Below are 18,627 nucleotides of genomic sequence, written 5' to 3' on the forward strand. Positions count from 1 at the left end.
TTTATTTTATTCACTTATTTTTTAATTTGAAGCAGGGTCTCACTAGGTTGATGAGAGTCTCACTACTTGCTGAGGCTGTCCTAGAACCTGTGATCCTTCTGTCTCAGCCTCCCAAGTACTGGGATTACAAGTGTTTGCCACTACACCTGGCTCAGGATGAGTTTCAATCACAAAAAATGGTATAATAGAAGGATGAAAGAAAAAAACTATGAAAGTGTTGAGTTGAAAATAATAGGAGAAAATATCCCAGCCGCACATAAATCATTGGCTCTTATGCTTACACAGATTCAGAGATTGATCTCACTGAAAAGTACTCAACTCCTTCAGAATATTCTTATCAAATGACAGACTATCAAATTTGACTAAACAAATTGTCCATTTTCTGAGAAAGAAATCTTTGTTATATATTTTGATTTCTCTTAAACCAGAGATATTAAAGGCATTATATTCCAGGCATATCCAAAGAAAGGCCCCCTGGGTGCTTTGAAAGAAAAGGAGGCTATTTTGTCCATTTTCATGAGAACATCATTTAAGTCATGAGTTCGTTGTGCAGTGGACATACGTACATACTGATAAAGATGATAGCCAGAGCATTTTTGGAGGTGGCAATCTCCCTTGAGTTGCACAAATAGATGAGCCTTAACAATGTACACAGCGGCGATTTCACTGCCGGGGTCTGAGTTACTCAGCTGCCTTCATCAGTCATCACTTTCCTCTTTGTAGGCTTGTCGACTCTGCAAGCTGTGCTGGACTCAGCTGCTGAGAAGAAATGGCAGGTGACTGCTATCAATGTGGGGAACATTAACAATGACAAGAAAGATGAGACCTACCGATCACTCTTTCAAGATCTGGAGTTAAAAAAAGAACGGCGTGTAATCCTGGACTGTGAGCGGGATAAAGTAAACGACATTGTAGACCAGGTTTGCATCTCTCTGTTTTCTGATGGCACCAAATATAGAATATGCATGCGGTGTCAGCATTTGCAAGGAGCGTTTTTGCAAGGTGCTTGAACAGCACTTTTCACTTTATGGCTTATGTAGGATGCTGCGAAGATCATCAATTAATTTATCTCTGGCTTCAGTTAGCAATAACAGATGGTTGTCAATAATGCCGACAGATCATATTCATCATTAAATGAATTCAATATATAATGCCTGACTTTTGTGCTTTACATCATAAGTGTTGTCTTATCCTTGGATATTTTGAGCTAGAAAATTTAAATTTAATTTTGCTAAAATTTTTAGAGATCAAGAAATAGACATGTATTAAGTAAAATAAATTTAATTATTAGAAAAAATTAATACAATTTGGGGAGGGCAAGTGAATTATATCTAATATTAGTATAGTATAGTATAGTATAGTATACTCTACTGTAGCAAGCCTGTGTTTATTATTTAATTGTATCTATGTCTCTAGAGAGAATATGTATTATTTTTTTTCTTTTGTGGTTGTAGTGGGAATGGAAACCAGGGGTATTCTACTTCTGAGCTACATACCCAGCCCTATTTATTATTTATCTTTTGAAACAGGGTCTAACTAAGTTACGGAGAAATTCTGAAAAAGTAATTTTGTCTTTATACTAGGGAATTTGTGTCATTAAAAAAAACTGTAATCCATAAAATTAAAATATGAAGGAAATTAAAATATGCACTTTACTTTTTGAGAAGTAAACTAGAAATATTCATTTGGACTGTTTGAAAGAATAACATGATACCAGAGATATGGATGTTTTTATCTTTTACAATTCTACCTTGTTTCAGTTTAAGATCTTTCACCATAGGACAACCATGTAGTGTTATTCTAATGATAAAAACGTAAAATACACCATATTTTAAAGACAGATTAAATGACTAGGCACCATGATTTGTTGAGTAAGTTCTCCTTAAGTGGTATCTGTATCTTTGACTAACTGATAAATGTGTTTGTGTGTGTGTGTGTGTGTGTGTGTGTGTGTGTAAAACGGTGGCTGCAAGATCCTTAGAAGTATATGTGTTAGAAATAAAATTCACAGTTGACTATGAATTTCTTTGCCCTTCTTGGCTTTGAGGAAAACATTAGATTTATTAATTCATTCACTATAAAAGATGTCACAAATGCAAATATCATTGAAACCCAAATTAATATATAATATAGGCCTTAAGACATAAAAGGTGAATCTCATAAAATATTAAATAAAAGAATAGTGTTTTAAGAAAGAACTAAATTTTGAATAACAGAGAGGTGAATCATTTCAGTAGAAAAATCTTGACTTCAGTCTCAGGAGATGAAGCTAGGATTGTTTTTAACCTGAAGACTTGGCGTTCAAAGGTGAACCTCAAAAATCTCATTTGAATTTCATAGGAAGTTCTCATTAAAACTGAATTTTAATAATATTCATTAGACTGGCTTAAAAATGTAGGTACTCCTGACTCATCATAATACATGTTGATGAAAGCCTACATAAAAATAACTCTTTTCAAAACTGGAAGAGAAAAACTGCAAAAGAAACTAGGACCAAATGAAAGCAAAATTTTTAAGCAAAGCTCTGCTCATGGTGCCATAACGTCCACATGGAAATTTGTTCAAAGTTCAGAGTACTTTGCTCATGCATATTATAAGGCACTCTTGAATGTATTAAGTGAACACAGACAATGAATGGAGCAAGAGTACATGAAGTGCATCAGTCAACAAATATTTGTTAAGAAACCCTCTGTCAAATGAGGAATTCAAAGACAAGAAAGAATGTTGTCTATACCCTATGAATTTATTAGAGGTAGAAAATGTACAACACTATAATATTACAAGTTATTATGCAATGTGATTGTGTTAGTCACCTTTCATTGCTCTAACAGACACCTGAGATAAATCAACTTATTTAGAAAAAAGGTTTGGCTCACAGTTTTGGAGGTTTCAGTCTATGGTTGCTGGCTGTGTGGCAAGGATGCTGCTATGTCACATCATGTTGGGTGGGAAGCAAAGAGAGAGACAGAAACATATTGGAGTTCCAAAGTTCCTTTCCAGGATACTCCTCAATGACCTAAAAACCTCCTACTAGGTCCTACCTCTTAATGGTTCCACCACTTTCCAGTAGTGCCAAGCTGAGAACCAAGCCTTTAACACACGAGACATATGAGATTCACACTACATCATGGTTCAAGAGTGTGGAAGACGAGGTACCTGTTTTTACAGGGGAGAGATGATATGTGAAGGGTTTTCAGAGAAGGTGGCTTTTGGCTGGTTTCATTTATTAATTTATTGTCGAATAAATATTCCATAAGTGTATACTCTTTTCTAGGCAAGCACTGCAAATATGTCAAAAAAGCAATGTTAAACAAAACAGGCTAGGCTCTATCAAGGTATATTAATGCTGCATTTACAGAAATGAATGTATAACAATGGGATAGTCTATGGATGGAGAAAACAGTTCTGAGAATTGTAGAAACAAATTCTTTTTATTTATTTTTAATGTGCTTTTATTGGTACATTACAGTCTCATATCACAATATAATTCATATTGACATTAACATACATGCACACAGTAAACAAATGCTTTAGATTAAAATATTTTTCAAGGAATAGCATTTAGTAGCCAAAATGCAGAGAGAAAGTACTTACCAAGAAAAGGCAGCACTAGTTATTCATTGAACTATTTTTTTTATGCTGGGTTGAACTCAAGGCCACTCACTCTACCTCTGAGGTACACACCTAGCCCTTGCTATGTTGTTGAGGTTTTGCTAAGTTTTTGAGGGTCTCCCTTAGTTGATGAAGCTGTAATCAAGCCTGTAATCTTCCTGTATCAGTTCCAAGTACTGAGATTACGGGCATGTGTCACCATGCCTGGCTCCTTTGAATTATTCTTTATAAGAGAACATAGATGAGATAAAACATTTTGTCTTCATAGCTTGAAATTAACAATAGAATTAAACTTTTAAGAACAATTTTATAAGCTAGGCATTGTGATACATGTCTGTAATTCCAACACTTGGGAGGCTGAGACAAAAGAATCACGTTTATGAACAGCTTTACCAAGTAGTGAGATTCTCATCAATCTAGTGAGACTCTCTTTCAAATGAAAGATAAAATGTTATGATGGTTATTATGGCCAACACTAATTTTTATGTATACATAGGAATAGTGAATTTTCTTATTTCTCTTTTTCTCTGTGTAAACATTAAAAACTCAAATAACAACTGCTGGTGTTACCACTTATATTTCTCTTTTATGTGGTACTGAAGATGGAACCCAGGGGCATTTTACCTCCAAGCTATATTCCCAGCTCTATTTTTATTCTTTATTTTGAAACAGAGTCTCACTACTTTATGAAGGACCTCAGTAAGTAGCTGAGGCTGGCCATGAACCTTTTATCCTCCTGTTACAGCCTCTGAAGTACTGGGATTACAAGCTTGCAGCACTACATCCGCCTTATGTTTATCTTAATAAGTGGTTATTATCATTACATTGATCTTTTTTATTTTTTTAATTTTTTTTCTTTATTGAATGTAAGTGGTATACATTTAAATTATACTTGGTGCCCTCTCCCCCCCCCGCCCCTATTTTCCCTTCCTCCCCTCCCACCAATGATTGTCCAGGGTAACCATGCCGTATTCATAATTTTACACATATTCGGATGTAGACCCTCATTAATCAAGTTCAGTCTTCCTCCTCCCCTTATCTTTCCATTCAAGCTTTGCTGGTATTTCCCCTCCATTACCTGGAGTACCACTGGTATCCTCTACGTTCCCTAGTTTGGGCATATTAGAGGGAACATATGTACCTTCTCCATCTGTGTTTGGCTGATCTCACTTAACATAATGCTCTCCAGGACTTTCCATCTTCTTGCAAATGATATGATTTTGTTCTTTTTTATGGCTGAGTAGAATTCCATTGTGTGTATTTCCCAGAGTTTTGCAATCCATTCATCTGTTGATGGAGACCTGGGTTGGTTCCATATTTTGGCTATTACGAATTGTGCTGCTATGAACATAGGTATGCATATGTTGCTATAGTTCTCTGAATTCAACCCTTTTGGAAAAATACCCAAGCATGGTAGGGCTGGATTGTATGGTGGATCTATTCCTAACTTTCTTAGGAATCTCCACACAGATCTCCATAGAGGCTGAACTAGTTTGCATTCCCACCAACAGTGTAAAAGAGTTTCTCTTTCCCCACATCCTCGCCAGCATTTATTGTTGTTTGATTTCTTTATGCTTGCCACTCTGACTGGGGTTAGATGGACTCTCAGGGTAGTTTTGATTTGCATCTCCCTGATGGCCAGTGATGTAGAACATTTTTCATTACGTTGATCTTAATTCTCAGAAGGAAGACATATATGCTTCAGAAAGCGAATGTTGTAAGCAGAGCCAGCAGATGTCCTTAGGATATGCAAAGGACAAAATCATCCTGATTAAACTGGTGTTAATTCATGTATTTTTTACTTAGAAGGACATTGTTTTCTTCAAAATTCTCCCTTTAACATGGAGGGCTTAGTGTTTTTTGAAAAGCCAATTTAGTTTTGTTGCATAAAAATATCTTAGAAAATAATATAAACCCCAACTTTCTTCCAAGAGCTATAATCAAAGTGGCATATCCAGAGTCCTTCACGAAATTTGTTGTTCTTGCTTTTGAAGCATTGTGTTTTGGAGCACCAGAATGTATCTGAAATGATAGAAAATCAGGGGAGTCTTCTCCTAGCAGATAATGCTTGGACTGAGACTTGTTGTGCCTTAACACAGTGTATTGAAAGCGCTTTCTAAGCAGAGGAGACAGAGAGGTATAGTCTTGAGGTGATGGGAAGAAGTATTGTAGTGGGGAAAACCTAAAAGGGAGCCCATATGACATGAATGTCGAGAAGGGAGGAAGTGGGCCTCAGAATTCCTCATTGGAATTTTCTTCGGAAGGTTAAGAAATTTTACTTATTATAAAAGAAGCCATGGGAAACCACCAAATCAGTTTAACAAGAAAGTGAGTTACTGGTTTAGATTACTGAATGTCTTGGTATCTCAGGCTTTTTATTGATGTGGCCATTACCTTATAAATAGAAATTCATTTAAAGACAGATGATCCTTAACTTAGGTTGGCTTGATTTATGACTTATCAACTTTATACTACTGGGAATATCAGAAACCATACTTTTTGCACTTTGGTTTTTCCTGGGCCAGCAATATACACCTTGATTTTCTTGTAATGCCGACTGGCCGCAGCCCCCAAGAAGCCACATGGCCACAAGGGGAAGTGGTGATACACTGGTGTCCTGTGTGGCTAGCTATGATGCTTGGTGGCTTAGGTGTACCAATGCATTTTGACTTAAGGTATCTTCATCTTATGGTGGGTTTCTCAGGACATTAACCCATAGGCTAAGGAGAATCTGCATCTACATATCAGTACAGCATAGCTGTTCATTTATGCCTACACTTTTCATAATTGATGTAGGCAGCAAAAACTCAGAGTGATTTAACAATGTCCAAAACTATTGTATTACAGGGATGATCCCTTCTTTCAAAATATGATATCACCAGTGATGTTTCACTTAGATTTTTGAAAAGATTAGCTTCTTCAATATTTTGTTGCCTAAAGCAAGAAATAATTTAGGCTAAGCTATTTGTATTTCCAGAGCCTTACTATAGACATATTATTTTAAATATCCATGTAAAATTATTTTATTTCTCATTAATACTCTATAAGTTTATGTAATTCTGGAAATTTTATTTGTGTTTATCTTTGAATATTTATGTGTGAATATAAAATCTCAAATGGTGATTTCAGCTATTTTATTAAAAAGATGAAGACAGCTTTTGTAGGAATAAAATTATGACTTGTTATGGATTAAAGATTTTGAGTTAATGTTTTCTAAAATTCTGTGTCCTTATTTTCACTGTTGACAAAATGAAATAATTATTTCAGTTTAGTGGTTGAGTTCTTGAAAGATAACAGTTATTAAGCTCTTAAATGTATTTTTGCTGTTTTCTGAAAGAAATGTTCTCTGAATTTGTTAATTATATATCACCACAAATATTTTTTTCTTTAAATTAGATAATAATACCAGGAGCTTCATATTTACATTATTTCTGTTTTAAATAATTGTTTCTTTATCTTTGTTAGGTTATTACGATTGGAAAACATGTTAAAGGATACCACTACATCATTGCAAATTTGGTAGGTAAATTAATTCATATTTATTATTTTAGTAGCTATTCTTGTTAATAAAAATTAACTTTAATTGATCACCACTTATAGTTGGCTGTAGTGGTACATGCTTGTAATCCCAGCATTCTGAAGGCTGAGACAGGAGGATCGTGATTTGCTGCCAGCCTCAGTTACTTAGTGAGGTCCTTTGCAACTCAGTGAGACCATTTCAAAATAAAGAATAAAAGATAGGGCTGGGAGAGAAGCTCGGAGGTAGAATGTCCCTGGTTTTCATCCCCAGTACCAAAAAAACAAAACAAAACAAAACAAAAAAAACCCCAAAACACAAAAAACCCACCACTTATCAGTGTTATCAGTGACATTTTAAAACTGTAGTTTTATTATATTGATAATTTTTTTCAATTTGTTATGTTTAATTTATTTTATACTTCATATAGATTTCATATTTTCCAGTCAATTTCCTATTATTATGAATGATGTAAAAATTTGCAGAACGTATTTGACTTAATTATACTGGGAGTTATATTTTAATTAAGGGAAAATTTAAAGATATGTAAAATTAATTATATAAATATCCCATATTTCTGTTATTGTGCTTTATAAACTTTACCCTCAACACATGCCTTAAATTCTTTTTTAGTATGTGTAATAACTGGGGATGGAACAACCCGGGAGCATTTGACCTCCGAGCTATACCCCCTGCCCTAGTTTTTTTATTCTTTAATTTGAAACTGGGTCTTACTAAGTTGCGGAGGGCCGAACCGTGTTCCTCCGGTTTCAGCCTCCCGAATGCTGAGATTACAAGTGTGCGCCACCACACCCAGCTTCATTGCAAATTTTATGACCTTTGGGTAGATTTGTCTGTGTGGGAATCAGGAACCCCTAACCCCATGCATGAAATGAAAGGTGAGAAAAAGAAGGAAAGTGCAGAATATAAAATATGTTATAAGGCATATAACGTATAGAGTATACTATGAGGCATAAATTATAACAATATAAAATAAGAAGCTTAGTCTAAGATAAATTCAAAGACTGTGAAAATATTTTTGTATTTATACAAATATGAATTTGTTATAATTTCTGCAGTCAGATTGTATATCAGAAAAATTATTTCTTGTAGCTATCAAAAGAGGTTAAAACCAAATCTTCCAACATTACCATAAATATTGTTTTCATTGAAGTCAGTAACAGTGACAAAATTGTACATTTCAAACCAACATGTTATCGGGGAAAGTTGGTTGTTGAAGATGAAACATCTATTTGGTAATGAAATGGTGATTATAAAAGTCTCTAGAATTTCCCCTTAGAATATACTAAGGAGATCACAAAGGGCTTCACATAGAGAAACAAGAGTTAAATGAAGCTCTGTAAGGATTCTATTCAGAGCTGGGTTCAGTACGGGAAACAGCCTGGACGGCCAGTCCCCTGTGTGAATGCTCCGCCATTTGACAGCAGCACAAGCCCACATCCAAAGCTGTGATCTTTTAAAAATGTCCAGATGGAGGAGATTATATTGGAACACTGAGAAACAATGACAGGAGGTGGCTCATCAATATGAGAGTTGATATTTGATGCTATGGCAGAGGAAAGAAGTGTCTGAATGACCAAAGTTAAATGCAGGCAGGCATATGCTGCGGTCCTCACTGTTGTGGCTCCAGGGAGGAAGCTAGCCAATATCAGGCTTGAATTCAGGTTTGATTTTCTTTTTTTGAATACTTGGATTCTTTGCCATATGGAATGTCTAGTGAATCAACTCAGAGTATTTAGAGAAGTGGAAACTCCACTAAGAATGTCATCCAAAGGGAAAGGGTGTCCACTTCCTAATTCTTGATCGAGATGGTATCTTCTCCCTTGACTACTGTTCAGAGCATATTAAAGCAAGTGGTTATAGAAGATTAAAAAAAAAAACCCTCAGATATTACAATTGATTAATTTATTGAGGAATTGTTGGATGCTTGATTAGGTTCCTGAAGCATTGTCTGTGATTCGATTCTTGATGGAATATTTGAGGAATAACCAGTACACCAGGTGGTGAAGAAGTGGACATAGGCCATTCTGTTTTCATTTCTTCAACCCTACCACTCTTGTGGATTTAACTTAATTTTTAATAAAGTAATGGTTCCCTAATGCTGATGGCTTTACATATCTACCCATTAATTTTATACTTTCAAAAATTATTAATGGAGTCTTACCTTCTGTTTTAAATCTCTGCAAATAAATCTCAAGGAATAGAAGTATTGGTTTTAATTTTATGCATTGTTATTACTTGTGTTGTTAGACCTTGCCCTCTCTGTTGAGTTTTTTTTATTTTAATTTTTTTTATTTTAATTTTTTTTTTTTTTTTTTTTTTTTTTGTGCTGGGATGGAACCCAAGGCCTCAGGCATGGCAGACAAACACTGTGCACTGAGCCACATCCCCAGCCCCTGCTGCAGTTCTTCCTCCTTCTTCTTCTTCTTCTTCTTCTTCTTCTTCTTCTTCTTCTTCTTCTTCTTCTTCTTCTTCTTCTTCTTCTTCCTCTTCCCCTTCCCCTTCCCCTTCCCCTTCCCCTTCCCCTTCTTCTCCTCCTCCTCCTCCTCCTCCTCCTCCTCCTCCTCCTCCTCCTCCTCCTCCTCCTCCTTCTTCTTCTTCTTTTTGGTGGTACTGGGGTTCTTGGAAACCCTTCTACCTTCCAGACATATTTTTATTTGGAAACAGGGTCTCTTAATCCACCGCAGCTGGCTTCGAACCTGTGTGATCCTCCTGTCTCCGCCTCCCAAGCACTGGGATTACAAGCGTGCACCACCACGCCCAGCTTTTCTATTTTTTATAATTTGAAAGGCTTCAGAGAAGGAAGAACACTCTGGGAGATATTGACCCTCGCTGAGGCCATCTTTAGACATTATTCAGGGTTCAATTGGTGGCGCACTCTTGTAATCCCCGCGCTTGGGAGGCGGAGACAGGATTGCGCAGGTTTGAAGCCAGCCAGCTTGTTTAAGAGACCCTGTTTCCAAAATAAAAAAAATTATAAAAATGGGTCTGGGAGTGTAGCCTGGAGGTAAAAGGGTTTCCAGGAACACCAGTACCACCACTGGAAAAAAAAATGCTTTTTATAGTAAAATGACAGTAAAAGGATAAAAATGACATAGAGCCTTTATAAGGAAGAAGAATATGAAAAATGAAACATCAACTGTGCATAAAGTAAAAAAAAAGAAAGAAAGAAACAAAAATTTTTATGATGCAGATCAAATGAAGGATGGATATGTGGACTAGGAAAAAGAAGGAAGAAAAAAGTAAGAGTGCCAGCAGAGTGAGATGCACATAAGAAGCAATCCACTCAGGCTGCACAGCCCTGTGACATTCACTCTTAGAAGACAAGCACCACAGAAAGCCGGTTAAGGTGCAGAGATAAACAGTAACAGTTTCCCTAGATGCAAAGCCTGACAGGAGTATCCCTGTGCACATAATTTAGATAATTTAGGAGGTGCTTTCAGGAGCAACCTGTAAAGGGGCAAGGAGAGCAAAGCAAGGAATGAAAAAGACCTACATAAGGATGTGGTTAAGGGCAGATCCCTCGGGCTTCCTGTTGCACCACTCTCTCCCAAGGCAAGAGGGGTTTTGGACCCAGATTCCAGTTAGTTTTTTGCCACTGACCACGGACCATAAAAGAGTGGCTTCTGTGTCCTTGGGCAATTCTCTGGGAAAGATTATGGACATGAGTCACTGGCCAAGCAGGGAAAGCCCTGCAACGGATACAAGAGATTTGATTAAAAGTTCCTTGCGAGGAATGATTGGACATACCATGTGTTCAAGTAACCACAAGCCCTGGTTCCTAAAGATCCACTTCCTCTCTTGATAATACTACTTTCTAGAGAATATGAATTAGAGAGGTTCTTGAGACTCAAGAGACATGAGCTGAAACCAGAAGGTAACCAAAAGAAAGTGACCAAAAGAAAAGAAGTCTTAGGAATTCTGAACCTCACCGCCCCACTTGCCCTTAGAATTTAGCCACATATATGTATTTATGTATGAGACTGGAAAATCCTGAGGAAACTGAATGGACCAGAGGAAAGTAAACCAGATACCAGCAAAACACCCTTCTGTTTATCCTTCCCATCAACCTATCTTCTACGGATGTGTACCTGGGAATGAGCGTTACTCACACACAAAGAAATTTCAAGAAAAGTTTTAGTATCTAACTCTGAAAATAGCCAAGTGTAGCCAGATATTTGAGAAAATCTTTTCCAAGAAGGATATGATGCAATAGGAACATAAAGAAACTGATCAGGAGGCATAAGAAAAATGGTTAAGTTGTAATTAATATCTACAGAGAAATAAAATATATTTAACTATATCTAAGATGTTACAGACAGAAGAATAAGAGCTCTGGAAAGTTGTATTGTTTAATTTCTTAAAATTGTTAAATTTTATGAAATTGAATAAAAGTTGGAAAAGTTTTCCAGATTATGTAACAAAATGTCAGCACATTATAAGATAGAAATATAAAACCTATAAAAAACTTAGAAATTTATTTTTTATGTGTGGTACTGGAGGTGGAACCCAGAGGCTTTTCTACCTCCAGGCTATACTCTCAGACCTATTTTATATTTTATTTGGAAACAGTGTGTCGCTAAGTTGCTGAGAGCCTCACTAAGTAGCTGAGGCTGGCTTCGAACCTGTGCGATCCTCCTGTCTGCCTCCCACACACTGGAATTACAATCATGCACTACCACACCCTGCCCAACTTAGACATTAATTAATTTATTTACTTTTTTGTATATACATTTTTATTTAAAATAAATTGTATACTACACATTTATAGTAAGTGCTGTAATATCTTAATCATATACTTTTTAGCAATAGGAAATTGTGAAAATAGGAGAAGAAAAATATTAAAGAACTCTTAAAAATGTCCAGTACTGAATGATGTAAATCTACCAATCAAATACACACAATAATGGAAAAAGAAAGACTTAAATTGAAACATTATGGAATTTCAGAGATAATTGAAAAATTTCAAAAGCTTCTGAAAGGTATTAGGAAAGTAGATAAGAGTGAGAAGCAGATTAAATACAAAAAAGAATCAGAAAGTATGTATTTTTCAATATCAACAAAAGAAAATGAAGGTAGAACCATCCTGTGTAGACATATGTGGAAAATGTTAAGTTCTGTTTTCATGACAGACATCTGTTTTGTGTCTAGGGATTCACTGATGGAGACCTATTGAAAATTCAGTTTGGAGGTGCAAATGTCTCTGGATTTCAGATTGTGGACTATGATGATTCCTTGGTGTCTAAGTTCATAGAAAGATGGTCAACCCTGGAAGAGAAGGAATACCCAGGAGCACACACATCTACAATTAAGGTTTGCTCTCCTTTCTGCTTTTGTTTTCTCCTATATGAGGAGATACAGTGGCCTTGGAAAATACAGGAAAGAGTAGATACCACAGTTCATAAGTCAACAGACAAATACATTGCTAAGTATGTTTTCCACGGTTCCAGTTTTTAAGTAAGAAAATGTTAGTGCTTCACTATTGATCTTCAGCTTTTATTTCCTTACACTGACATTCATTCATTTATTTTTCCATGTGGCTTTTTATATGGAATGGTTTATGAATCAGGCACTTTTGTGGTAAATAAAAAGGTGAGATCCCGTTTCTGCTAAGAGTTTACTGTGGGAAAGAGAGTAAGCTTTGGAAAAAGGAATCCAACAATGAATACTGAAAGACAAGACCCTACAGGCGGGCGAGACTACCTTAAACTATGGGCGCTAGGAAGCATTGTCTGAAGAGATAGTTAAGACCTGAATAATAAAAAACGTTTTGGCTGCCATTTAGAAAGTTTTGTTTGTAACTAAATGAAAGAATAGTAGGTGTCAATTTTTCCCAATGTTCAAAAAATTTATGTGTAGCTAGGTGTGGTGGCGCATGCTTGTAATCTCAGCATTCAGGAGGCTGAGACCAGAGAATCGCAGTTCACGGACAGCCTCAGCTACTTAGTGAGGCCCTCTGCAAAGCAGTGAGACCCGGTTTCAAAATAAAGAATAAAAAATAGGGCAGGGGGTGTAGCTCGGAGGTTGAATGCCCCTGGGTTCCATCCCCAGACCCGCAAAAAAAAAAAAAAAAAAATTTATGTGTAGATATTTTGCTCAGTGTGTGTGTGTGTGTGTGTGTGTGTGTGTGTGTGTGTGTGTAAATTAACTATGGAATACCTTAGGAGGCAAATAAAAATCTTAATTTACTTTAATAATTAAAAATTAAAAATAAATGCAGTGTTTTATACAATCAAGAGTTTTTGAGTGCTAAATATAATTCACTGCTATGATAAAGAAGCTGTACAAATTCTACTTTGTTCTTATGGGTTTGAACACACTAAAACCTTTTCTCAGTTATTTGATGAATTTTACTGTGTATACACATGTGCATCTACTTACTCCCATGAATTGTGTGCTTCTTCCATCAGAAGAAAGCTTTTTCTTTTGTTGTTGACCTTACTAGAAGCAGAGGTAAGATTAAGACTCAACTAGAGGTGGATTGAGCAGTGGGTAGGCTGAAGAATGATGTTCACATTATTTATGAAACTAGATGTTTGTGAAATTTAAAAGAAAAAGGTATAAAACATTCTCAGATGTATACTGATTTTGCTTTGTTATGGCATATTATAAAGGGAGTTATTTGTGAACTAGTCCACGACATGTGATATTAGCTATTGTCACAAGCAAACTGTTATACATCATAGAGAGGGTATTTGATTATAAATTTGTAGCTGACTATGAAACTAGTCCTAGAAAAGAATTAAAGACCTTGACCTTCTCTATTTTGGGGTTATACAAAAAAATCTTTTAAAATTTTAAGACAATTTCCGAGAAGCATTCCATAGGAATTTAAAACATAACCCTGAGTTACTTTTTTTTTTCTGAAATGTAAATGATTTCCCGTTTGGTGAACTTGACCTAGACTCTGTATCTATGCTGTTGATAATGGGGCCCTGTAGGGGGCTCTTCATGTTACAGGCTGCTGCGAATGCTAGTGGACACCTGGACTCAGTTAGTCTAAGGGTATGCCCACACCAGTGCTCAGCAGAAGCAGAAACTTGATCTCTTTGCTATGAAACTCCAGGCTTCCATCCACTGAGACTCAATAGCATTTGAGTGATCTGATGGAGCACATGCCATTCATCCTCAAATAGAGCCAACATGCTCCTTTTGAATATTCTCCTAGGTATTGTGTTGCCCTCCTCCCTGCCTGCTATGAGTGGTACTAAAGAACATGAGAGCTTTCTTTCTCCCAGAAGTCACATCATTATTCAGGTTCATATGTCTTGCATTAAGTTGCATTATGTATTTGGGGTATGAGAGTTTGTTATCAATGTATCTTGTTAAAATTTTTGCCAAAACTGAGAGCCAGATTTCACTCTCTTGAGAGTCTGCCTGGTTACCTTTCTTTGCTCCTTCCTGCCACAGCATTCCCCTTCCCTAATGCCTCCTTTTGGTGGCTCCTGCCAATTTTCAGAGAGATCATGTTGGTCCTTCATTATAGGATGTTGAAGACAACATAGGCTTATGAATTTACAGGTTCTGAATCATTATTTGACTTGGGGTCCAATGTTCTCATCAGTATAATGCAGTCAATGCTGTTAATTCCTAGTTGCTGTGAAGATTAAATAACATTTACAAAACAATTTCATAGTACATGAAACATAGGTGCCAATAAAGGCAAATTTTCTTTTTGACTCCTTTTCTAAAATAAGGGAATTGCAGTCATCTGCAAAGGTTTACTCCCAGTTAACCTGCTGTGATTCCATTACTTCCCCCAGAGGCATATTCTATAAGGTCTTTGAAACTTCATAAACATTACTGAAAATATAGGGAGAATGATCTTTGGATGGGAGTTCATGCTAACACAAACACATATTGCTCATGTACGAGACAGCGAGAAATTGAATATAAAAAAGAAGTGAAAAATGTATGAATCTTGCTCTTGAGAATCCACAGCCTTATGGAGGAGACAAACATGTCAGCATGCAGCCATGCTAGGGAATGATGCATGTGAAATGTGCCAGTTCCCTACAGATGACTAGGACAGTGTGTGGAAGGGAGGCCAGGGAAGGATTCTGTAGGAGGGACACCCAAGCAGCATTCTGTACAGGGTTGAGCAGGGAAAAAAATCATGAGTAGGAGTTCTGAAGGAACAGATTGTACAGAAACTGAAGGTAATGTGACAGCTTGACAGATTCAGGGGATGGCACGGTTTTTGCTGCTTTAAGATTTTTAAATATTTTCAATTGGTGAAAGGGACATGTGGGAGCTGTTAGGGTATGGCTAGTCAACTGTCAGCAGATGTGACAGGTAGTCCTTACCAGATACAGTGTTCTCCCCTATGACAGGAGGAGTACAGTCCGAGCCTCCAAATGGATGCCAGAGACAATGAACAGTATCACACTCTAGCTATCCTATGCTTTTCCTATGTATACATACCTATCAAGTTACTTTATAAACTAAGAACATAAAAAGAAATTAAAAATAATAATAAAGTAGAATCACTGCAAAAGTATACTGTAGTAAATGTTACATAAATGTAGTCTATCAAAATCTCTTCTTGTACTGCACTCATTCCTTGTGATCATTTGAGATAATGATTCAGGGCCAACATGATGAGGTGGAGTGAGTGACACAGCCACTGGGACCTCAACATACAATTTTTTTCTTTCCTTATTGAGAACATTCACTGTAGAGGTTGCATTACTTTTAAAATGACTAAAACTTTAAAACAATCATATGTTTATGATTTTTACAACTTGGTGTACTTTCCAAAGCCTAACCATAGATGGAATTTGATGTAATGAGAGCTATTTTCATAGGGTTTCTTCCCTCTCCCACTGATTTTTATTGTAGAGTAGTAAATTGTGATTGAAATTACCAATGTATCTAATATAATCCAAACTCCCCCTTCTCAGAATCAAAGAAAATAACCTCATTGGAAATAATCTCATTTGAGAAATTTTTGCTCCCTTGATCAAGCAAATCATACTTAAAAGTACATTCTATATTTAGAGAATGCTATTGAGTTCTCTATAGAGTTTTTCTCCTTTCTATTACCTAATGAAGCAAGAAAATATCATGAAAGCCTTCCAATAGTTTTTGCACATCTGAGTTTTTAATCTCTATGGTTTCAATTATACATGGTTAACATGTTCTGAAAATATGAAATAAAAATTTCAGAAACAATTCATAAGTTTTAAACTGCATACCATTCTGAATAACATGATAAAATATCACACTATCCCATTCCATCTAACCCAAGGGATGAATCATCTCTTTGTCCAGAGTATCCATAGTATATATACTACCCCATTAGTCAGTTAGCAGCTTTATCAGATGGAATGTTTGTGGTAAGGTGGCATTTATGTTAAGTAACTCTTAGTTTACTTTAAAGATGGCCCCAAAGTAAAAGAATAGAGATGCTGGCAATTTGGATATGCCGAATGCTGGAATTAAAAGTGTGTGCAACCATGCCTGGCTTAAATAGTTAATATATTTTAATAACCATCAAATGTAAATTTCAAAATTTAAACTTCATTTTTACATATCATATAATTCTAGAGTCATAGCACTAAGATTTTATTATTTTATTTTATATTTGTGGTGCTGGGGCTAGAACCCAGGATCTCTCACATATTACAACTCTACCAGCTACACCCAGCCTGCAATAAGACTTTAAGTCTGACTTCCTTTTTCATGATTTGTTGGTAACTTGGAACAGCATTTTTTAATTTGTTCATTTATCTATTCAACACATATTTATTGAATTTCTACTCTGTAGCAGGCACTATCTTAGGTGTCAGGAAAAAGACAAAATTCTATCTTGAAGGAACTGACAGTGCTTAGCTAAAACCCAGTGATTACTTTGGAGTATTGATAGAAATTGTCTTAACGATATCTTAAAAGTATACATTGAAAATGAAGCTATTGACTTCCTGCTGCTAACTAGCTCTTCATTAGCCTCTGCAAGCTGTCTCCACCAGTCTTTCCCATCTCAGTTTATGGCAACTTCAGCTTCAGTTATTGCTTAGACCAAACCCTTGAACGTGGCCTTGACTCCTCTTTTCCCCTGTAGCTCACATACACTCTTAGACAATTCTTGTAGCTCTGTGTCACTTTTCGCCACCTCCTCCAAGCACTTTAAATTCAACCACCATCTTCTCTGATAGGACTTTTGCTATAGTCACAGTCTCATGAACCCCTTTCTCTGTCCTTACATTCTTCCTGTCTCAAGGGTCCTCATATAATGTAAAGGAGCTTATCTGGTGATTTTGTTTTAAAGTCTATTTCACTTGGTGTAAAAGCCAGATCCATCCTGCTGGCAGTAGAAGATCTAAATGCTCTATTGTCTAGTCATTTTTAACATTGCTCCTCTAGCCTGCAATAACAGCTTTGCTACTCCTTAAGAGCCCCTGGTTCCTACTCCCTCCAGAACCTTTGCACAGGGTCTATTCTTTTCTGGACCATTTTCCCCATATCGGAATGTCTAAACATCTCTCTTGTGTCCCTAAGATCTTTACTCAACTACCATTTTCTCCAGAAATCCAGTGCCCAGCTCTTTTTCTGTTTAAAACTGCAGGCTAGGTGGGTGTGGAGGCACCTGCTTGTAATCCCAGCATTTGGGAGACTGAGATCATGGTTCACGGCCAGCCTCAGCTACTTAGTGAGGCCCTTTGCAACTCAGTGAGACCCTGTTTCAAAATAGCGAATTAAAATTAGGGATGGGTGTGTAGCTCAGAGATAGAATGCTTCTGGGTTCCATCCCTAGTGCCAGGAAAAACAAATGCATGCTCTCCATCATCAGAGGATGTGTCAACAACTTCCACTGTTCCTCTTTTTGCCATTCTTACTTTCAAGAATACTGTATTTGCAATCAATTCATTCATTACATTATTGTCTCTTTCTCCCTGCTTGAAAATAAATGCCATTTTTTGTGTTTGTTCTTTTTCACGGATATATCTCAAGGTGCCGAAATAAAGTTTAGCACATAGTAGCTATTCAACAAATGCTTTCTTCATGAACAAGTAGAGGGAAGCAAAGTCATTACGTATAACAAGCACATGATCCTGGCTGGAGGAAAGACACAGCTTCCAAAGGAAGCCATATAGAATGTATGTATGTGTGTGTCTGTGTGTGAGGAGGGTACTGAACACAGGGGCGCGCTACCACTCAGCTGCATAGCCAGTCCTTTTTATTTTCCATTTTGTCATAGATTCTTGCTAAGTTGCCCGAGCTGGCCTTGAACTTGCAACCCTCCTGTCTTTGACTCACAAATAACTCACATTACAGGCTTGTGTCACTATGCCCAACTAGCAACATAGAATTTGTGACCTGAAAAAAGTAGGAACTAGGAAAAAGCAAAGAGGAGAATGGCTTCAGATACATAAAATAACATTGCTAAAGTCTTTAGTGAGAGGAAAATGTAAACATTACCACAAGGATGGAGGTTCAGCAAAGGTGCATTGAGGGAACATTGTAAACCTTATTTT

General features: G+C 36.5%; 1 protein-coding gene across 2 annotated transcripts in view; it reads left to right on the forward strand.

Annotated features, from left to right (window-relative positions):
- Nucleotides 1–18,627, forward strand: part of GRIA2 (glutamate ionotropic receptor AMPA type subunit 2) — a gene marked incomplete at both ends in the record, with an annotated part of 162,434 nt that overhangs the window by 99,189 nt on the left and 44,618 nt on the right. For both annotated transcript variants that reach the window (XM_080697100.1, XM_080697099.1), the window contains 3 exons: nucleotides 724–920; nucleotides 7,078–7,131; nucleotides 12,302–12,463. In XM_080697100.1, the coding sequence (XP_080553226.1) occupies nucleotides 724–920; nucleotides 7,078–7,131; nucleotides 12,302–12,463 (413 nt within the window). The remainder of the gene's footprint in view (nucleotides 1–723; nucleotides 921–7,077; nucleotides 7,132–12,301; nucleotides 12,464–18,627) is intronic.

Source organism: Muscardinus avellanarius (assembly GCF_963383645.1).
Source record: "Muscardinus avellanarius genome assembly, chromosome: 6".
In the NCBI taxonomy this organism is placed as follows: Eukaryota; Metazoa; Chordata; class Mammalia; order Rodentia; family Gliridae; genus Muscardinus; species Muscardinus avellanarius.